At 36.1% G+C, this 24,363-nt stretch overlaps 2 protein-coding genes across 5 annotated transcripts in view; both read right to left on the bottom strand.

Moving 5' to 3' along the window:
* Positions 1–16,888, bottom strand: part of LOC307156201 (uncharacterized protein) — a 127,642-nt gene extending 110,754 nt beyond the window's left edge. For all 3 annotated transcript variants that reach the window (XM_079867446.1, XM_079867447.1, XM_079867448.1), the window contains exons 1-3: positions 16,843–16,888; positions 10,579–10,800; positions 1,677–3,033 (exon numbers count right to left, since the gene is read on the bottom strand). In XM_079867446.1, coding sequence (XP_079723572.1) covers positions 1,677–3,033; positions 10,579–10,612 — 1,391 coding nt within the window. In that variant the 5' untranslated portion in view covers positions 10,613–10,800; positions 16,843–16,888. The remainder of the gene's footprint in view (positions 1–1,676; positions 3,034–10,578; positions 10,801–16,842) is intronic.
* Positions 1–24,363, bottom strand: part of LOC307156367 (uncharacterized protein) — a 1,306,365-nt gene that overhangs the window by 532,771 nt on the left and 749,231 nt on the right. The gene's annotated exons all lie outside the window — the stretch shown is intronic.

The raw sequence follows: 24,363 nt of genomic DNA, 5'->3' as shown, positions 1-24,363 counted from the left end.
AATTTAATAAAATGAAAACTTTAATTGTGATATACTTCAAAATAATTGAATATTAAATATTTAGTGGCCAAGTTTTGCGCAGCTCCCCATGTCAATGATCTAGCACCCCCTCAGCACATGCGTTAAAAATTATCTGGCGCCGCCCCTGCAGAGAAGCTATAGGCAGTGTAATTTTTATTTGTTCCGTTACCTCCAACCCCCGTTTTGAGTCGCCGGATCCACCCTTCCGCTGCGCTCCGGGACCTCCCACTTTACAAATTAAGCACTGGTTCTAACTGAATGAATACAGCAAAACTACCTATATTCCTTACTGAGCGCGAAGCAGCAGTGCAGCCAGCCACATGTGCGGTTCCCAAGTGTTCTACGTGGTGTGCTAAACTGTGGCGCTGTTACAAAATAGCCTAAATTAAAGAATTTAAAGTTGGGGATAAAACATAGGCTAATTATATTTAGAATACAGTAATATATAACTGCTTATAAAGGAATAAATATCAAGGAGTAAATCGATGAAAATTTCTTTATTGGTGAAAAAAAAAAAATTATGCAACTGGTCGACCAATGAGAATGTCAGTCGACCAAGACGGCATCGACCGATTAGTCGACTAAACGACTAAAGTTGACAGCCCTACTAAAATGGCCCCCACAGTCACCAGATCTCAACCCAATAGAGCATCTTTGGGATGTGGTGGAACGGGAGCTTCGTGTCCTGGATGTGCATCCCACAAATCTCCATCAACTGCAAGATGCTATCCAATCAATATGGGCCAACATTTCTAAAGAATGCTTTCAGCACCTTGTTGAATCAATGCCACGTATAATTAAGGCAGTTCTGAAGGCAAAAGGGGGTCAAACACAGTATTAGTATGGTGTTCCTAATAATCCTTTAGGTGAGTGTATATATATGTATATATATATATATACACACACACACACACATATATGAGTACATAAGATGTAAAAGCCTCTAAGTGCCATCTGAAATTTCCTTCTAGTTTGATCATTTTTATTACATCATTCACACACGCAAACTATTGATTCATTCATAGTTATTCATTGATGGTAATATCACAAGCAAATAAATTACTTTTTCCTTACCAAAAATCTACATCTGTCATTGTTCACAGGTTTGTGTGTGTGTGTGGGGGATTTTTTTTTTTTTCTGAAGTAAAATGTATTGGCCAAATGATATTTAACTTATTTTAGAAATTACACAAAAGCTCTCGACAAAGGCATGATCTACGAGAAGCTGACCAACAACTCCTCTGAATTGTGAGCACGAACGACGTAAAAATGCAGACGAAAGCGGAAAGAAGAACTAAAAACATTGCTCTGGTGCAGTCAGTGGAACAGGCTCTTAAAATTTTCGCGCTGACGTGATGTTGGTATTTTCACGTAACAGCGGGCCCGCTGATTGTCAGCGGGCCCGGACCGCGCATGTTACGTGACAATACCAACATGGCGCATGTAGTACGTCCGGACTCCATTCATACTACCCGTATTCATACTATATAGAACGTACTTTTTTAACGGTCGCGAAGTACGTTCTAATTTAAATGTAGTACCTACTCACATAGTACGCGATTTCGGACGCAGCTAAAGTTTGCTAAAAAGAAAGGTTTTGTACGACTTACACAGAAGAGACTTTGTTGCTCAGCACATGAAAATAAACCACTTACTGTGATCTCAGACTGTGTTTAAGTGGTTTCTCCACTTCATGGATCTTCATATGTAGATTCAGGTGAGTTTTAAAGGAGAAACTCGTCCTGCACTGATCACACGTGTTCAACTTCTCTCTGCTGTGGATCCTCTCATGTGATCTCAGATTTGTTGACTGACTGAATCTCTTGTCACAGTGTGAACACTTGTAAGGTTTTTCTCCAGTGTGGATCTTCTCATGTGATCTCAGAGATGATGACTGACTGAATCTCTTGTCACAGTGTGAACACTTGTAAGGTTTTTCTCCAGTGTGGATCCTCTCATGTGCTTTCAGAGATGCTGACTGACTGAATCTCTTTCCACATTGATCACATGTGAACGGCTTCTCGCCGGTGTGGACTCTCATGTGTAGCTTCACGTCACTTTTTAAAGCAAAACTCTTTCCACACTGATCACACGTGTGCGGCTTCTCTCCAGTGTGGATCATCTCATGTGTTTTCAGATGTGCTGACCGACTGAATCTCTTGTCACAGTGTGAACACTTGTAAGGTTTTTCTCCAGTGTGAATTCTCTGGTGCAGTTTTAAACATTTCGCTGTAGTAAAAGTCTTCTCACACTCAAAGCACATGTACTCTCTCACATCAGTGTGAGTTTTATCATGTTTATGTAAATATTGCAGCAGTGAAAAACTCTTTCCACACACAGAACATGAATGCGGCTTCTCCTTCGTATGAACTGCCAGGTGTGTCTTCAGCTCTGATGACCTAAGAAATGTTTTGCCGCATTGATCACATGAGAACGGCTTCTCTCCGGTGTGGATCCTCATGTGACGCTCAAGACTTGGTTTGCTTGTGAAACTGTTTCCACACTGAGTGCATGTGAAAGATTTCTCGGCTCTTCTTTTCTTTAAAAATGTCTTTTTAGTCTTTGAGCGACTCAAAGGGTTTTCTCCAGGTTGGACATGATGTTCCTCCTCCACTTCACTCAGTTCTTCACTCTCCTCCGTCACTTCACTCAGTTCTTCACTCTCCTCCTCCATTTCACTCGGTTCTTCACTCTCCTCCTTCACTTCACTCAGTTCATCACTCTCCTCCTTCACTTCACTCAGTTCTTCTCTCTCCTCCTTCACTTCACTCAGTTCTTCACTCTCCTCCTTCACTTCACTCAGTTCTTCACTCTCCTCCTTCACTTCACTCAGTTCTTCTCGCTCCTCCTTCACTTCACTCAGTTCTTCACTCTCCTCCTCTTCACTCAGTTCTTCTCTCTCCTCCTTCACTTCACTCAGTTCTTCTCTCTCCTCCTCCACTTCACTCAGTTCTTCTCTCTCCTCCTTCACTTCTCTCAGTTCTTCACTCTCCTCGCTCTCTTCCATCAGGTCTGACATGAAAGAAAAAATATTATTATTTGTTATATGTTAAATTTATTTCCGTCATTTCACGGCTGTTGCAGCGTCTGTAGAAACTTCACAAGCTCAAAGTGTAGAGTGCAGGGTATATGCAGGAATAATAGAGATGAATTTACTACCTTTTTTACCACCTCCACAATATTTTTTACTACCAACACGACATCAAGCAGCAGCCCTTTTTTGGGGGGTGTGGGAGGGGTATGCAAAGCACCACTTACTACTTACTATAAGGTATAAGTGTGACAATGTCACACCCATCATAAATATTAGTTTTATCCTTGCCACACGCAAAACTTTTGGCTATATCAGAGTCAGTGAAAATGTTTTCGAACAATTCCCCAATGCCTGAAGAGCAAACTCTCAGTGCTCAAACTGAGAGCAAATGTTCAGTCAAAGTCAAAGCCAAATATGACATCACAAGTAGTTTTATTGAAACCGGCTATTTCAGTGAACATTTGCAAAAACAATTGAGTAAATAATAAACAGGTTTCATCACCTTAGGGCTGCGCGATTATGACAAAAATCACAATTGCCGATTATTCCCTTGGAATTGTAATTGTGATTTATTAATTATGATTATCAAAGTTTACCAATCTTCTCTAGATTAGTCAGGTTTCTGGGCTGTCGCTGAGAAACACGGAGTTTGAGCTCCCTCCAAAGATTCTCTATTGGGTTTAGGTCTGGAGACTGGCTAGGCCACGCCAGAACCTTGATATGCTTCTTACAGAGCCACTCCTTGGTTATCCTGGCTGTGTGCTTCGGGTCATTGTCATGTTGGAAGACCCAGCCTCGACCCATCTTCAATGCTCTAACTGAGGAAAGGAGGTTGTTCCCCAAAATCTCGCAATACATGGCCCCGGTCATCCTCTCCTTAATACAGTGCAGTCGCCCTGTCCCATGTGCAGAAAAACACCCCCAAAGCATGATGCTACCACCCCCATGCTTCACAGTAGGGATGGTGTTCTTGGGATGGTACTCATCATTCTTCTTCCTCCAAACACGTTTAGTGGAATTATGACCAAAAAGTTTTATTTTGGTCTCATCTGACCACAAGACTTTCTCCCATGACTCCTCTGGATCATCCAAATGGTCATTGGCAAACTTAAGACGGGCCTTGACGTGCTGGTTTAAGCAGGGGAACCTTCCGTGCCATGCATGATTTCAAACCATGACGTCTTAGTGTATTACCAACAGTAACCTTGGAAACGGTGGTCCCAGCTCTTTTCAGGTCATTGACCAGCTCCTCCCGTGTAGTTCTGAGCTGATTTCTCACCTTTCTTAGGATCATTGAGACCCCACGAGGTGAGATCTTGCATGGAGCCCCAGTCCGAGGGAGACTGACAGTCATGTTTAGCTTCTTCCATTTTCTAATGATTGCTCCAACAGTGGACCTTTTTTCACCAAGCTGCTTGGCAATTTCCCCGTAGCCCTTTCCAGCCTTGTGGAGGTGTACAATTTTGTCTCTAGTGTCTTTGGACAGCTCTTTGGTCTTGGCCATGTTAGTAGTTGGATTCTTACTGATTGTATGGGGTGGACAGGTGTCTTTATGCAGCTAACGACCTCAAACAGGTGCATCTAATTTAGGATAATAAATGGAGTGGAGGTGGACATTTTAAAGGCAGACTAACAGGTCTTTGAGGGTCAGAATTCTAGCTGATAGACAGGTGTTCAAATACTTATTTGCAGCTGTATCATACAAATAAATAGTTAAAAAATCATATATTGTGATTTCTGGATTTTTTTTTTTTTGTAGATTATGTCTCTCACAGTGGACATGCACCTACGATGACAATTTCAGACCCCTCCATGATTTCCAAGTGGGAGAACTTGCAAAATAGCAGGGTGTTCAAATACTTACTTTCCTCACTGTATATCACAGCCACCGCACTAGACATTATTATTAATGTAAAGAGACATAGGCCTAAGCGTGTTATCCAAGCATTAATGGCAAGGAAAGACCCTTATACTGTGAGCGGCACATCTGAGGTGTTTCTCACTCATTTCTGCTCCGAGGTCTTGATTGTGGCATTTCTTTGAGGTAAATAATTATTGTAATTATTTTGTCTTTTATGAATTTAATAAAGAACTCTGTCTCGTATTCTGTCCATACCCATACAGAAAAAAAAATATTAAAATATATTTTAAAGTGTCAAAAATATATGTGGCATATATTTCAAATACATTGAAATATATTTGCATTGTTGTTCACTTATATATATCATTTTGAAATATATTCTGAAATATAATGTTAAGTGTGAAATATATTTACATTTATAACATGTAATGTAAAATATATGACAAAATATATGGTCATAAAATGTTTAGCTTGCTAAAGAAGGGTCGAAAATGTATTTTGATCATAGTAATTCCTCTACCTTTTCCCCTATACACAACAGTAGGCTACCATATTTTACTACTGTATTATGACACACAGCTATAATAAATACTGTACTTACATTTAAATGACTGCAATGTAAAATGACAGATAGTTGCTTTCCTAGGACTATTAGGCCATATTAGGTGGAACCTAACACTAAGTGCAATTATTAGATTTATTGTTGTTTTATTGACATCTTTCCTGAAGTCATTTAAATATTGAAAATATGCACAATATTTATGATGCAAGTATATCAGTGACACTCCAACAGTGAAGTACACTTAATAGAACTCAGTGTCTAACACTGCATACACACACTATTAAAAATGTTAACTTTTAAAATTTCTAAATATATTTCAAATGAAACAATTTGCAAAAGTTAAAACATATATGTTGTTAGTAAATATATTGACAAATATATTCACATATTTAACTAAAATATATTTTCAAAAAAATAAAAAATATATTTACATATATTTAACTAAAATATATTTATTGGGTCAATTTCGAATATTTGCATATATTCCAAAAATATATTTCAAATATATTTATTTTGTGTATGGGGTAGAAGCAGGGCAGGTAAGAAAAGCAGATTTTTCAGGAAAAGCGGTCCCATTTCTATTTCTCTGTGACAAAATTTGCAACAAGTCGTCTGTGGAGCAGTCATAGAAAGTGTAGCAATGGCATAGCAATGTAGCAATAGCAATGTCTTTAAGTTATCTGACACTAAGTGTTGGCAATGGAAATGTGTATACGTGTCAATCAGGGTTTCCGTTGTCCGGTAATTGCCGGACATTGGCCGGAAAAAAAATGAAATGTCCGACAAAATTAAATCTCTCCGGTCAAATTGTCCGATTAAAATTGCCTAATAATCCCGCCCCCCTAACACAATCTGAATTTGAGAATAAGCCTAAAATGTATAAAGCAAAAATACACCGACCTTTGTCTATGTTATAAAGGAACAGGCTCTACCGTTTGAAAGTTATTAAACATTATTACATGGCTTGGTTGAATTCCAATGTGGAATGCGGTCTGTTATTTCTTGATATCAGACCGCTGAAGCACTAGCGGCGCCAGGATTTTGATTGTAGGTGGGCCTCCAGAAAACTGGATGAATAATAAATAATAAAAGAAAAAATAAATAAAAACGGGTTCCCCCTCATCTCCGTTTCAGCGCTTTTCTGGGCACTGAGGACAGCGACTCAGTAGCCTACCTGAATTTAATGCGTAATTAGCATAGGTAAAAAAAATAAATAAACTTAAACAGGATTTTTTTGTTGCTTTTTTAATACAATTACAATTTTATTTAATTTATTGTTTAATAAAATTATAGGCCTATTATTTTTAGTTTATTAACAGCAACAACAGCTGTAAGATGAAGTTGACGATCGCCATCTCCGTAGTGAACGCGCCTATAGAGAGAAATACACATCATGGATTACATAATCAGAGAGTAGCCTATTTCTTTTCATTTTAAATTGTTAAAAAGACATTTCAAGCTTTCTTAAGATATATTTCATGTCTGTGAGGCCTACGCTGTGTTTCGTTAAATTAGGATGAGATGCGCTCCAGTTCACGAGCAATGCAAGTGACCACGCGGGCGCCGTCATGATTAGGCCTATCGTCTGCTATATTTGCTTCTTAATTTGTTAATTAATTAATTTATTAAATCCAGGCAATTGGTTGATAAAAAAATTATTAAAATTAAGATACAATTTATACAAAACGAAATTCACTTCAACAAAGTCTTTCTACAAAACAAAACTTAATTAAGTGGTCAAAATCATGTCTGACCCGCTCCATGTCTCTCGATATTGCGCAACCTATCTTACACGTGCGGTTCACTTTTCATAATCAACATAAATTAAAAAATAACATTATAATATTTTAACAAATATTAAACTAAATAAGCTTATTTAATGGCTACAACACGTATAGACCTAGACTCTCTATTTGTACAAATTGCTGCACATTCATATTATTCTGAATTTTGCACACATAAGTTGAAAGGCATTTGTTTGTGCATGCATGTAAAACATATCTGCAACATTTATCAAGTTCCCAGATAATTATGCATGCATTTATGAATTATTATCTTAATGAATAATGAAACAAGGACAAAGCATATAAACTGCGTTGTTTGTTTAGAATGGAATGGATCGCAAATAGATCCGAATGAAGAAACGAACCAGAAAATGTTTTTTTCCGTCTATTTGAAAGTTAGGCTATAAACATGTTGCATTCGGCCTGATTATGTCATTTTTTAAGTTACATAGCCTGTCTCCAGTTTTCCTCAACTTGACTAATTAAGAGGAGATACTTGACCGGCATATCATCAAAATGTCCGGAAAACGAAACCTCTGCCGGTCACTTTGACCGGCACCATTTTTTTCTAGCGGAAACTCTGGTGTCAATAAAAATGTATGATATATTTAACCCTTTTGTTGTGCCTTAATCACAACCCGTCCCCGTCCCCAAACACCACACCACCGCAAATAGAATCTAATTCTGTGGGAAACACTGTATGCCATGTGTGTGTGTGTGTGTGTGTGTGTGTGTCTGTGTGTGTATATATATGCAAATTATAACACGTTTACACAAAATTTGTTAACACACACACAAGTACTGTCCCCCTTTACTTAACATAAAATGTAAGAATATGACTAATAGTAAAGACTAGTATTAATAAATAAACATTATGTTTATGCTAAAGCTATTAAATAGCAGTCCCAAACTAGTTTTTGTTAATACAATGTTGGTATGAGCCACTACAGTCATTTAAAAATATTAAAAATAACACAAAGAAAAATAAAGTGGCATTTTGGGGTTAATATGGAAACGACAGTTACCATGGTGAATACACAATACTAACAATAACTGTTAATGAAACATGGAAACTGCTCCTGGTGAATAGAATGAAAATCATACCTGCATTACTTTTATTTCGTGTAATTTACAGCGTAGTGGCGTTGCATGCTCGTAGTTTCTTTTGCACTTTATATACAGTGAGGCGATACACAGCGCGATCCGCCGCTTTGCGCGTGCAATTGAAGAGTGTGCACTACGAGGATAACGGCTGACAGGACAAGAAAGTCCGTTTTTCTGAGGTGAAAGACTTTATTTCAGCGTACACTTATGTCACTGCCTGGTAGTTCCTATTGTGCTGAGTTTTCTGAAGTAGCATTCGCCTCTCATAACATAACATGCTCTAAACACGCACGCAGAGTGGAAAAGGAGGGGCGGGGGCGCGGGGAGCAGTGCAGAGAGCTCCGGGTCAGCAGCCTGCTTGGAGTAAGGATCACAGCCCAAGTTTGAACTATATCGATATATTCAATATGGTCTAATTCCATATCGCATTTCAAAAATATATTGAAAAATGGAAACTCATATATTGAGGTGGTGATGAAAAATGTACTACCAAGTCAAATTGCGTTTGTTACCTTTTACTACCTTTCAAGGGCCTTGATTTTGGTAGATTCTTTTTACTACCTTTTATTAGGGGTGTAACGATACACGTATTTGTATTGAACCGTTCGGGTACGAGGCTTTCGGTTCGGTGTTCGGTACACATGTTCAAACCGAACGGTTTGTTGGACCATTTTTCCTGCCGATCCAAATTTCGTCATTTCAAATGTTGGCACGTTGCGCGTGGCAAGCGCGCTCATAATGTAAGAGACGCCGGCGCGACCACAACATTGCCCAACATCAAATGGCAAACGTAATGCAAGCGGAATGAAACTACTCGTTATTGTGTGGTTGACGGACCGTTGTTTATCAGTTTGAACCAAAGCAGCGCGAGCCGATCGTGATCATGCGACACTGTTACTACACAGCGCTAAGAGATCCAGTAAAGAAAGCATTTGAATTCGCCACAGAAGTAATAACATCGCTGCGAGATCTAGTGAGAAACATTCACATTTCTCCGTTATTAACGGATCAAACAGTGCTGACGTGGAAACCAGGAAGAAACATTGTGCCATGAATGAACTATCCAGTGTCCACAGATCAGCAACATTCACCATGGATTTACTGTAGTAACACTAACTGCAACCATGGAAGTTTGGCAGGAATAGTAGGCTATAATGCCTTCAAGTAACATTACGTCGGTTTTATTTTGACATTATGAATACAATTGCTGCCCTCAAATGTTAATCTGAACTAAAATAAACCTTTGTCTGTAACTACTACAATATTAGATTTCATTTTTTCCAAGGAGCTGTTTTGTTTTATATGCTCCTAAGAAGAGTCAATTATAGCTCCAGAATTGCTCAAAGTAAAAAAAAAAAACATACTTTATGATGTTAGTTTTAATAAATAATTAAAAAAAAGAATAAAAAAAATTAAATCATTAAATTTCTCTGGCATTTCTTTCTTTTTGCTGTATCGAACCGTACCGAACCGAACCGTGACACAAGTGTATTGTATCGAACTGAACCGTGAATTTTATGAACCGTTACACCCCTACATTTTACTACTGTGCGGACACCCTGGAGTGGCTGCAGCTTTAATAAAGTAATTATTTGTATTAGCTTTAACTGTGTCCTACATGTTTCACTCAACCCTGTTACTCCTGACATGATTATCCTCCTTTTAAAAACACAGTATTTCTTAAAACACACAGGAAGTGACATCATCTGGGCTCTTTCTACACCATGATGGGAAGACAAGAAAATAATCTCAATCCATTGTCTCAGTTTTTACACAAACTGTAGCATTGACTGTATTCATCAACCCTGTTACCAAAGTTACTGTAAGAAGAATCTCTATAACTATGAGTAACTTGTATGATATTTGACAAATGCAACTTTATCAGTAACTTGGTGTTTACTGACTATTCCTAAAAAAATAAAATTGTAAACTATGTTGAAAATGACTAAACTTCTGGTAATGTTGTTGCAAATTGGGAACCAGATATGAAATAAATGTAAAATAAAACAGTTAAAATAGTATTTAGCTTGATCTGATGTTGACAATCAATATAAAAATGTCTCAAACCTCCCTTTACTGACCATTTGTTGAAGAAAACCCAGAACATTGTGTACCGTTTCATAGTTGAACTGTTTATCTAAATGTGACGAAGTGCTTGAATGTTTCTAACATGAATGTTCTTCAGCATCATGAATGAAGAATAAACACCAACCTCTTTGTTCTTCAGGATCTTCAGTGTGTTTCATTCTGCAGGGTTCTGGATCACTCCTGTTCTCACTGTCCTCTTTAATAAACTCAGTCTTTGCAGATTTCAGCTCTTCCTGATGCTCTGATGCTCGTCTTCACTTGTAGCTGATGGGAATTTACAGCATTTATTGGGGAATTACAGTGGGCAGAGCTTCACTGATGATGAATTACAGTGGGAGGAGTTTATCTGACAAAATAAAAAATATACAAGTTACTGAGTTTGTTTTTATGCTCATGGACATCAGAATATAAAATTCTTCCAAATATAAATAATGGTAAGAAAAACAGTTGAAAGAGTAAACAGAAATAAACATAGGCTACTGCTAGATTGAATGAACAATGCCAAACCCAGCGCTGAGGGAGAAAAGGTAGCCTATCTCTCAAGTTTATTAGCATCTTTCGTCAGGAAAGATGCCAAAAATTAATGACGATTTTTGCGTCATTGTGGGAGGAAGTGTAAGAGGTAAATACGGATTGCTCCCGTCTCAGGGGAAAATGAGAGAGTGTTGCACGACCATTCAATGGTATGACTGGGTTTCTAACAATGCAAAGCTTAATGCAAATGGGTGGAGTGTTCCTTTAAAGCTACACTGTGTAACTTTTTTAGTTGATTCTTAGCAAAAAACACTTAGTTCTTTCAAAAATATATGTGCTCATTAATGTATATTTACTTCTTTCAAGTAATAAAGTATTCTCGTAAGTTTATAATCTGCCATTGAAAGTACATACGGGTGAGGGGTTCGAATGCCGGTCGCCATGTTGCCCCTCCATCTTGAAACTACATTAGCCAAAGAGGGACATGCCAGTAAATTAAAGCTTCGCCTTTCGCGCTTTACACTCAGTGACGCAGAGACGAATGCGAGGGGGAGATTACTCGCGAGCTCGCGAGTGCCGGCAGATTTGAAAGATAGTGTGGTGTGTGTGTGTGTGTGTGCGTACTCACATTTGAAAGAGAGAATTAAAACGTCAACGCGACAGACAAATCAGCAAGACCGTAGTCAATATTGGAGTAACTTTTCCCAGATGGAAACAGCTCATGAGGAGCAAAGATTTTAAAACGGACGCCGAGGTTGCCTGCTTTCTTCTCGACAGGTAATTCAGCCTGTTGTAATTCATTTGTGTAAATTCAAAGTTGTATAGTTGCTTGTCTAACCATAGCATGGTTGTGCATAACGCCAGAACGACCTCTAGTATAACTTCATCCTCGCGTCAATGGTGAAAAAGTATTGTTTACCTTGTAACATAAATCTGTGCTGCGACGGATCACAGGTGATGAATAGTTTTAAAGGCGCAATTTTTTAAGCTATATAAAAAAAAAGGACACTGTAAATTTGTGTTATTTTTAATTGCTTTTACTTTGTACACATTGTAACGTTAGCCTAATCTGATTATGCTGGGATAGCCGATTCCAAGGGTGACGTTTACCTCCTGACATCTGTCCTGTAGTTTTATTCATTTTAGACGTATTGTTTATTATTGTCATGGACGAAGTGATAACTGGAAGCCATGTTAATCTTGGAATAATACGGCCACCGTAGGAGTTAAAACGCCCTCGAAATTGAGAGGAACAGAAACTAATATTCACTGGGTAGTCATATACAATTTCACCACTAGATGGGGGTAAAAATCACACAGTGTACCCAGCTAACACACGACGTAACAGTTACGTAATGTATTCGTACTTTTTGGTCACGTCATGACTTTACTAACTGACAACGTAACTACAACCTCGTATGCTCGGAATTTCATTACCATCATATTACCAACCCACAACGTCGTCAGTACGTCCTCCTAAGGTTATAACATAACCAACAACGTTCCAGATACGTACTCTATTCGTAATAACTTGGTAATTTCACGACTTACTGGCAACGTAACTGCAACGTCACGGGACCGGAATTTCATTACCATCATATTACCAACTCACAACGTCGTTAGTACGTCCTCCTAAGGTTATAAGATAACCAACAACGTTCCAGATACGTAATCTATTCGTAATAACTTGGTAATTTCATGACTTACTGGCAACGGAACTGCAACGTCACGGGCCCGTAATTTCATTACCATCTTATCAGACTGCATTTCTATGAAATATTTTATTTGTTTCAATTGTTTGTTTAGTATTCCATAGGTTTGAAAGACGCTCATTTTATTCAAGTAAGGTTATAATTCTAGATGTTTATAAATGTTGCGTGGCTTTGAGGTTTTAATGGGCGTGCGCGTGAACCTTCGAGTCGCCCTCAAACAGATGAGTTGCCATGGAAACCGACATACCGCCCCACTGACTGCAACTGACAAAGCAGCAGATCTCCGTCTCTCGCTGTTGTTTTCACTGCTTTCAGGTGAGTTTAGTCTCTAAAATCACACAAATAATATACACAACTGTTCTTGACACTTCTCTTACTTGTAATTGACATGTGTCTGTTGAATATTTACTTTATAGAAATGGTTTAGTGTCTTCGAAAAAGTCCGTTAGCATCTTAACCGTTTTCAGAAGAGGTAACGTTATGCTAACTTCATAGCTTGAGCTTTTGATATGAAAGTTTGGGCTTTTAATCACATCTTATGGGTAGATGAGAGGTTTTGATAGTTTTGTAAAAAATAAGTTAGTTTGGAAGTGAGCTAATTTATTTAACATAAACGTACTCGATGACGTCACAACATGGAGTGAGAAAATTGGCTGAAACTAGCTCAATGGTTAACACAAATTGATCAAAATAGTTCTGTGATTTCAGCAGCAACAAAATAATCCTTCTACAACAGAGGGGAAGCTCCATGACTTCAACATTTCTGAAGAAAGCTGCTGCCAGAGAAGTTGGAAACAGGTGAAGTAAGGAAGCTCATTAAATAACTTCATATCCATTTTCTCACAATATTTTGTCACCTAACTTACTGTATATCACCATGCATCTGTTATTTTCTTATTTTTTTAAATTCTTTAAACTTTTTTAATTTTTTTTATTTAATTTATTTTAATAAAGTTTTGACATCCAAACTTAAGTGACACTGTATGAGCAATATGAATAAGTGAATAAGTAAAACTAAAACCATAGATGAAACATTTATGATTATTATCAGTGTTAAAAACAGCTGTGCAGCTTCATATTTTTGTGTTTTTCAGGGTTATTTGATGAATGAAAGAAAAAAAGCATTTATTTGATACAGAAATCTTTACTCTCTCTTCTGGTCAATTTAATGCATCCTTGCTGAATAAAAAATGAATTTTTTTTTTTTTTTTTTTTTACTCTATTGAACCCAAACTTTTGAACAGTAGTGTAAACTACTGTTTATATATGTTGGGTCTATTTAACAATGAATCCTGGAGAGAGAAAAAAGAAAATGGATTAAACTTACATTGGTTTACACAAAAAGATTAATCAGCACAACTGTTTTCAAACATTGATAATACTCAGAAATGTTTAGGACGTTTACATTGTAAGAATGTATAGTATTCAAATATTAAAATGCTGACTCGTTAGGCCATGTCTTCTCATTAATATCAGATGATTTCCTATTAATAGAATGTAAGGGAATAACTCTAGAATAACCTTCCTGATCATGTTTGGGGCCCAGAAACACTCTCCTAATTTAAATCTAGATTAAAGACACATCTTGTTGGTCAAGCATTCAATTAACACATCTCATAATCTTGCACTATGTGATGAAATAGTAAAAAGTGCACATGACCATCTTTTGCCTGAAATAATATGAACAGCAGCAATGCTAATCTTTCTCCTGTTGTCTCCTTGTTTCGATCTCAGGATGCTCAGCATATTTTACTAGAGATTACAGCAGCTCCAGTTCGGATCCAGGCTCCAGCCTCACTTGGGAAGACTTCTAATGACATCAACACTCACGAAGACAATGTGTTTAAACAATTTTCAGATGTTAAATGATTTAAGTTTTCATGTAAGGTGGTACAACAAAAATATTATGAATTGTAGTTGTACCACCTGACATGGAAAGTGTACCACCAACCTACCCATACTTGAAATTAGCAGTTTTTATCAGTATTTTATCAGAGCTCTACAAACTTTTTCACTCTGCCAAAGAGATAAGTTAGGCTCCTCTGGATGATGCATTATCATGTTTACTTTTATTACCTTGTAAATTCATAATAACATTTGAGAATATACAAATTGCTGGACAAAAGTTTCTCAATTATCTCAACAGCTTTAAAACTACTGATATTTATAAAAAACAATTATATGAAAGGCTTCAAACCTAAAATGATGGCATAGTTTTTTTTTTTTTTTAAGACACCATTTTAAATTGTTTTCTTAGTTGCAACATCACCTGACAATGTGGGGGTTTAATGCTGCCTTCAGGAATAATCATAAATAGGCCTAGTTTCCTAGTTAAAAAATGGACATTGTAATCATGACTTTAAGAAGAAGAAAAACAAAATAATATGTATTATTAAATGTACAAAAAAATGATTTCAAACTAAGGTTTTATAGAATATAGTGATACATGTCATGAAGTTATCAAATTATTTTAAAAGGAAATAATGCACTTGCCACAACCATAACTTTGTGAAAATGTTTAGAAAAATATATGAGCGATTTTTAAACAAAACTGTCTTCTTATACAGATTCTATCTTTCAGTGCTAATTGCTTTGTGTATTTAAATGTTAAATGGGAAAACACTCAACTGTTCTTTTTTTCTTGCATTTTTCTTTTCTTATTCTTGCTTTGTTATTAGTGCCACCGAAATGAAGATGTGTAGGAGTAGTTTGATGTTCAAGCTTTTGGGGAAAACCTTGTTCATTTAAATGTATAACCTGTTTGCATACTGTTTTTGCTGTTTGTGCTTTGTTCTATAGTAAATGAACTGAATTAACCAAATTTTGAGTCTGTATCGTTCATATGTCGTTGAAAAAGTCTCTAAAATAGTTTTGGGCCAATGAGGACAAGTTAAATTAGACCACTGCATGTCCGCCCATATTATTAAAAACTAAAATGACCAACTGGTTACCAACACACGACTGTCGATCCACAACGTTGCGACGACGTCGCCGTTACTTACTGACAACGTTACAAAGTTACGTCGTGACAACGAATCCAGGAATTTCACTTTTCCGGTTGCCACGACGTAACTAGTTACGTCGCCACGACGAAAGTTTGGTCACCAGATTACGTTGCAGTTACGTAACAGTCACGTATTTGTGTTAGCTGGGTAGCTTTAAAGCTACAGTAGGCAACAAATCCCCTCAGTCTGCTGACACCATTGAAACGAGTTTTAAGTGACAATTTACAGGAGATCTGAAGACATCAGCATAATAAATTAGGTGAAAACAGGAACTATTGTCATGAAATAAAGAGTGTTTTCAGCAGATCTGTTAATATTGATGAGCCTCAGACTATCAACACTCATTCAACAAGCCATTCAGGGTCATCAGCAGATCATCTCACTTTATTCTGAGTGTTTGCTGTTAGAAACACATTATTTGAGTCAGGCTACATGATAAAAGCCTGTAAAACTGCTCTACTGAAAGACAATACTGTTATTTCTCACAATATAACCATCAAAATAAGTGATAAATCACCAATAATAAAACAAAATAATTAAATAAATAACCCCTTCAGGCAAATAGCTACAACACCATAATATGTGAATCTAAATATAGTTTGACTTTATAATAACTATTAATAGCAATAAAGTAATTCCATTAACGTGTTACATATTTGTACAGAAACTGACAATGATCATAAAACTCTAAAAAATGAAGAAAATGTAACGTTTCCTGTGTCAAACTTCATTAATATTCATATTCCCATGCATGTATCTTGATATTTCCCACGTTCATTACTCATACAGGGGCAATATAAAGTGTCTTCATCAATTTTAATCTGCCAAAGATAAATGTCGACAAAGAATAAAGGTAAACATGAAAACGGCAACAGCAACACTTGAGATCGATTCCCATCAATTCCCCTCACAGACCTCAAACTTTAACTTGACATTCAGTAACAGTTCTCACTCCAAACATCGAGACAATCACACAAACGAACACAAACTCGCTCAGGTCTGAATGAACTCAACATATTCTCCTCATGCTCGCTGCTGCTGCACTAAATGTTTATTTCAGAAGGAAGACGCCAGAAAAGACGCACAAGTATCGCTGTGATCGATGAAAACAATACAGAAATGAGCCTGTCGCTTAATCAAACTGTATAAAGTGTGTGTGATGTAAATATGAGAAATCCCGTGAACTGCTCTCCTCACCTCAGAAGACTCGACGCTTCTTCTTCTTCTTCTTTCTTTTAATGGCGGTTGGCAAACAACTTTTAAGTGTGCATTACCACCACCTTCTGATATGGAGTGTGGATCACAATAGCCTTTTCTCACTACCCTTTAAATAAATAAATAAATAAATAAATACATACATACATAAATAAAACCAATAAATAACTTCATAAATATCTAATAACATTATTAATATTCATACATTATCATTATTATTAAATACATCTTTCTAAAACAACTAAACTCATATCCTTCTACTAAGCCCTATTTTATTCAAAAACACAAATATTGCTCTATACCCTACATGCCCTGAATTCATTTTTAATATTTCCTTCATGTCAAATCAAATTTTTCTTTTCTAAACCAGTCTTTCAGCCTCATCTTTTCCTCCTTATACTATGACAATTAATAATTACATGTTCTACTGTTTCGTTAATATTACAGACCTCACACATCCCAGTTTCATGTTTCCCTATTATTTTAAGCGTACTATTTAATCCAGTATGCCCAAATCTCATTCTCGAAATAATGTCCTCTTCCTTTTTATTCCTATTATTTTCTCTCATACCTCCTACCCTCTTCTGGATACTGTAGTACTTTCTCGCTTTTGTTTCCATATTCCACTCCTCTTGCCACTTCTTACTCATTTCTGCTTTGATTATGCTTTTAACTTCCGCCTTACTATAACTTATTACCATATCTATCTCTGATTTTTTTGGTAGCATTTTTGGCATATTTATCAGCCAATTCATTTCCTTCTACTCCTATATGGGCTGGAATCCAGATGAATTTTACTCCTACTCCTACTCTATTAATTCTATAAACAGCTTGGGCTATTTCCAACAAAATATCCTGTCTTGCTTCTGACTGCATGTTCTTAATACTGCTTAATACTGGACTCCTATCAATACTATTCTCTTTTTCCACTCTAAAAGGTGCAAATCTACCTCTAATTCCCCTAATAGCCAAGGTGGAACATTAGATAATGGCACAGTGGGGCTTACCGTCATATTTCCTATCCCATCGACTGCATCTCCTATTATCCAACCAAAGCTCTTAATCTGTCGCCTTTCCCTTTCTTGACAAGGTTGTAACACCTTCTGAGTCGGGTGTCTTTCCTTATGCCCTTTTAAATTTGCCCAGTACGTTAATGCTATCTGATTTCTTCTAATCTCCAATGGCATCTCATTCATTTCTACTTGTAATGCTGCTACTGGGGTTGTTTTAAAAGCACCACAACAGAGTCTCAACGCCTGACTTTGAATAACATCCAACTTTTTTAATAATGTTCTCGAAGCAGACTGGTAAACTGTACATCCATAATCAATAACTGCCCTAATTAATCCAATATATACTGAGGTCCTACTTGCTCCCCACTCTCTACCTCTCAGACATCTTACTACATTTAGTATTCTTTTACATTTTTTAACAACATTCTCAATATGTATTTTCCAGTTAAGTTTTTTGTCAAACACATCCCGAGATATTTAAAACAGTCCACTCTCTCTAGATTTTTGTCATAAAGTTTAAGTTGAATCTGTTCTTGTTTTTTCCTTTGTGAAAAACAGACTATATTAATTTGAGGCTTTTTTAATTTGAGCTTTCCTTATTTCACTCTCTAAACATATAGCCGGATCTATTGTGCTTCGTCCCTTTCTAAACCCGCTCTGGTAATCCTTTATCAATTCATTTGTCTCCAAATAATACTTAATAAAATTTTTTCCATAATTTTGTGAAGTTAAAGCAATCGGTCTATAACTTTCTGCCAAACTCGGATCCTTACCTGGTTTACATATAGGGACAATAATTGATTCTTTCCACTGTTTTGGCAAACATCCCACTTCCCATACCTTATTATATAACTTTAATAATACTTCTTTACTCTCGTCATTTAATTTTTTTAACATACAGTAACTTATTTGATCATTCCCTGGCATTGTTTTTCCCGATTTTCTTAAGACATTATTCAACTCACCCATTGTAAACATCACATTTATGGTACTTTCATTGTCCCCATCATCCTGTATTACTTCGACACTATCTCTTATTGTTTTCTCCCTCTGTATCTTTTCCTCATTACTTAAATTACCATTACTATGTATTTTAACAAATGTCATTGCCAACAACTCTGCTTTACCTTTACTCTCTATTATTACTTTCTCTCCTTCTTTCATTATAGGATAACCATACTCTCTTTTATTTCCTGACATTCTCTTAATCATACCCCATACTCTATCTAATGGTGTACTTCTTCCTAGAGATTCACAATACTTCCCCCAAAAGTTTTTCTTAACTCTCTTTATTGTCTTCCTTACTACAGCCTGCTTTCTCTTATATTCAATTAAATTCTGAAAGTTATGTGTTTTTTTTTTCAGGATTTTAAATGCCTTATTTCTCTCTGCATTCTTGCGTCCACCACGGAACTATTTTCTTTCTGTTACTGCCTCCTCTTTTTGGTATCGACTCTTTTGCTGCACCTAAAAGACAGAGGTATAAAGGAAAGGAAAAGTCCTGGCCCCGATGGTATTGGAGGCCGTATATTAAAGAACTGTGCTGACCAGCTGGTAGACATTTTTTGTTTTATTTTTAAAATGTCTTTAAATCTCCATACCGTTCCTCGCATTTGGAAAGACTCAATTATTGTCCCGATGCCTAAAAATAAAGCTCCAGCGTCTCTTAATGACTTTAGGCCGGTGGCGCTCACGTCCCTCACTATGAAGACGTTAGAGAAGATTGTGAAGGACGACCTTTTGAACTCTGTCCAGGATCTATTAGATCCGTTTCAGTTTGCCTACAGACCAAATCGGGGAGTGGAAGACGCAGTATGTACTCTTTTCAACTTGATCTACTATACACATCTTGAGGGTGCAAAGAGCTTTGTGCGGCTGCTTTTTATTGACTTTTCTTCAGCTTTTAATTGTATTCAACCACATATTCTAGCAGAGACTTTAAAGAGTACTTTTAATATCGATCCATGTCTCATCTGTTGGTTGATGAACTTTTTAACTAACAGGTCTCAACGTGTGAGGTATGAGGTGCCTAAAGATTCCCTTCCCTATTTTACAATGATTTATTGCTTGTTTTTGTTGAATAATAGAAAAGGTAAAGAGCTTAAAAAAAATCGCATATTAAATCGCAATCACAATATTGGTAAAACTAAATCGCAACTTTATACTTTACTTCCCTACTTTATAGGCACGTACTGGGCAAAGCATCCTTTCCCAGAGTCATTGGTACCTAAATACAAAGGCATTGGCTCCACGTAATTGAAGAAGTTTTTAAAGACTGTCTTGCGACATTGATCTGTACGCAACATATAATTGCCTGCCTTAAGTAAGTCATTCTTTTTGAGGTTTTCAGTAACATTAATTATTGCGTCACTAGACACCCCAAGTTCTGACAATTTGTCCTTAAGATTTGAGTAGACGCTTGCCTGGGCCAGATCATGAATTCCTTGGACTTCCTCAATGATGGTCTGAATTACAGATGAAGGTAAAAGAAGCTTTGCTTGCAGTTTCAAATAAAACCAAGTCAAATGCTTCAGAAAAGAATCTTCTACACTTTCAAAGACCTCATGTGGCTCAGGCCCCTCACTCTCATCTTGAGATGTACACACATGTTGTGGCGGGTTTGCAAAAACCGCTTCATTTAGAAGCTCATGTGGACTGTTTTTGTGTGTTCTTGAGATATGAGATGCAAATGTAGATTTTACACTAAATGTCCTCTCACAACTCTTAAAGGGGCATTTTATTTCCCTGCCCTCATCAATATGGCCTTTTATTGCCTAATTAAGTCTTTCAGAGTTGTACATGTGAAATGACAATATCAAAATCTGGCACCTTTACGAGACTTCTGATAACCTGTATGGTCTTTATATAGATTTTGTAAATGCACAGGAACAGTCAGGTACACCACAGGTAAAACAGCAGTGTGGTACATTACTGTGACCTGTCATATGCTTAGTAAAACCTACAATGGTATTGCTCTCATGTTGACATAATTTACAGTGATACATTTCTCATTTAGATTTAGGTTCAAGTTATATTAAGAAAACAATAACTATGGGAACTTTGAACAGAAAATAAAATGAACTTTTAAATCTTTTGCCAGTAATTTTGAATTTAGTTATGACGCAGGGATTTGTTAAACATTGGTTTTACATGCTCTCAATAATAAATCAAAACAAAAATAAATGAGAAAATAGATGCATCCAACGATGTTAATATCATATATAGCCTAAGTTTTTCGTGAAGAAAGCTAATAGCACGTGCGTATAGTTTTGTCTCACCAACACTTCAGTGGATTTGTCTTGTCTGCCAAACTACAAATGCTCTAAAAATACTCTCTCGAGAGCAAATGCGAATAAAACTGTAACAAACTGCAGCATTCGTCCATAACATTTACGATGGTTTTACCTTGTAACAGTTCAGCTTCGTCTCACCACTGTTATGGCGCGCCCCGTCGCGATTCTATGCCTCGCCTGAAACAAGAAATTTAAAATTAAAGACACGCATTCCTTTACTAAATAAATGTTAAATTTCCAAAATATTGGAATCAAACACTTTTACATCCCACTAAATGTCCTGATAACACGCATTAGTTAACAAGTCGATAAAATTAATTGCATCTGACATGCCTATGTTATGAATTCTGTTCAATCGCTTAAACAGCATTAAGTAATATATTAGATTGTTATATTTTACGACGTAAATTTAAGTTAACTTACCAAAAATTGAGTAAATAGTGCCTTTTATCTTCAACTCTTCTTGCCCTGCTACAGTCCACCAGTTTTCAAACCTGTATTCAGCCCGCGCAATCCCATAATGCCACATCACAGTAAATTGTTGTAAAACCATATGAACTACAGTGAAAACACCTCTTACCTGTAAATCAATTTACAGTTGACAGGGAAATATACTGTTAACAACTGTAATACTCTTTTTGACCCATAAAGCATTGCGAATTACAGTAATAACTTGTAAAATGATAAAACAATACATTTCTGTAGAATTTTGCTGTAGAATCTACTGCAATTTGTTACAGTGATGGCTTTCAGAACCCAGGATGCCCTTCCCATAGGTGGATCTCTCCACTCAATGTTTCAGAGAACCGGGGTTACGACAGTAACCTATTGTTTGCACATTATTTGTAGTTGAAAGGGTTTAATGACAATATATGGTTATGGTTGCACTTACAATAGTTACAAAATATATGAGATGATAAAAACTTCTACCATTAATTGTACCCAGCAGATATGTAAAATGTTACCTGAGAGATAGAAAGAGAGGGAGAGTGTAGAGTAAGAGACAAAGAAAAGAGGAGCCAAAGATAGAGTTCCCCAAGAAAGAGAGCCAGAGAATAAAAAGGGCCAGAGCAACTTTGATTCCTTCCTTGACCATGTGACTGTAACCCAAATGTGAGACATTCAAACTGACCAATCAGATAATTACAATTTTCCTCATTGTACTGAAGGTGTGACAGTTCGTAGACCCCCGATGTACACACATTTCGGCCTACAGGCCTTGAGCACTGTGATTACTTCACTTATACCTCTGCCTATAGGAATTGCAAATGGTTATTGGGGTAAGAAAGAGGGGGGTTGAAACAGTAAAAGCAAATGTTTTTGTTCATTTTCAAATATCTTTATTTTCAATCTTACACTTTTCCACATAGACTGAAATTTCCAACCCTTTCTCTAGATTTTTCTGACCATAATCAACATGCATGATTCATACAACATTACAGTATGTGTATGCTGGGCCAAAGACATATGTTTTTAGTCTAGATTTGAACTGGCAGTGTGTGTCTGCTTCCCGGACAATGTTAGGAAGACTGTTCTAAAGTTTTGGTGCTAAATAGGAAAAGGATCTACCGCCAGCAGTCGATAATCCATGCTTGACTTAAAATATTAAGCTTAGTTAACTTTAGTTTAGTTTAGTTAAGTTGGATATTTAAGTTATCTCAACAAATTTTAAGTTGTTATAACTGATTGCAGCCACATTTTTGGGGAACATATTTGTCTAATTAAGTGCTTTACAAAGTATTTTTGTATCACATCCCACTAAACTAATTGGTCTGTATGATGAGCATTCAGTTGGGGGTTTATTTGGTGTTAATATTATAGTTATTATAGATAGTCTTAATGAATCTGTGAGCCTTCCAGTAATAAATGATTCCTCATACATGTCAAGTAATGGTCTTATAAGCTGTCTTTTATTATATTTTGTAGAATTCTACACTGTAAACCCTAACGCTCAAAATAATTAATTGGTTTGAGTAGGACAAACTTAAATTAAACTAATTAGTTCAGTCAAATTAACTTTTATGAGTATTTAGCACTTTCTTTTTCTTTCAAGTTCACATAACTGATATATTTTAAGTAAACTGAACTGTTTCATTGTTTTGAGTTTTATGAAATTACTTATTTTAATTTAGACAAACTTAAGTTTAACTGAAACGGCTGGGATGTCTATTTCCCAGCATGCTTTGCCGATGGCACTCGAAAGGGAGAGTAAATGCTAAAATTAAGTGTAATATAATGTGTTTTTTTTTTGTGTAAGATTAATGTTAATTGTGAGATTTGGTTGTGATTAATGTTTTGTTATGCTAATTTAGAAGAATTTCTGTTAATGTTGGCTTGATAGTTACCATCATGGTGACAAGTGGTGCATGCAGCTTGATTTGAGAGCAAATAATCCCTTTATATTCACTGAAAAAAATGATTCATTGACTAGTTGAATTTACTAAAAAAAAATATGTTAATTGGTTCCATATAATTCATTTTAGCTACATTTAAACAAATGCATTACGTTGAACTTAGTTCAACTTTATGCATTTGTTTAAATGTAGCTAAAATCAATTGTGTGGAACCACTTACGATAATTTTTTTTAGTAAATTCAATGATTTCAGTAAATTCATTGAATTTACTAAATGTTTTTATCGTAAGTGGTTCCACACAATTGATTTTAGCTACATTTAAACAAATGCATTAAGTTGAACTTAGTTCAACGTAATGCATTTGTTTAAATGTAGCTAAAATGAATTATGTGGAACCAATTAACATAATTTTTTTTAGTAAATTCAACTAAGTCAATGAATCATTTTTTTCAGTGTTGTTGCGCTCATACAGCAAGTGCTTCTGTATCACATACTATTGCTAATATGTTAACAAATTAATATGTTAGCATATTAGCTTTTAAAAGCTAACTAAGTTTATACTAATAAAAGAGTTCACATTGAGATTATATGAAAGTTTTAAGTTAATTGTATGAATTAATGTACACATACATTTTAATTGTTCTTAACTTGAACTGTTTAAGTACAAAATAAAAATCTGCTAGTTCTGCTTACTTAAACTTTGATTGCAATTGATTTCCTTAAATGTTTTGAGTTCTGCCAACTTAGTCGGGTTAATGAACTATCTAATGCGGTTTTCTCATCTTCTGATATAGTCTCAAACATGATACTGGATATCAAGGGTGAAACAGTTAATAATGAAG

Source organism: Squalius cephalus (assembly GCF_949319135.1).
Source record: "Squalius cephalus genome assembly, chromosome: 1".
Classification (NCBI taxonomy): Eukaryota; Metazoa; Chordata; class Actinopteri; order Cypriniformes; family Leuciscidae; genus Squalius; species Squalius cephalus.
This window is presented reverse-complemented; position numbering and strand designations above follow the sequence as displayed.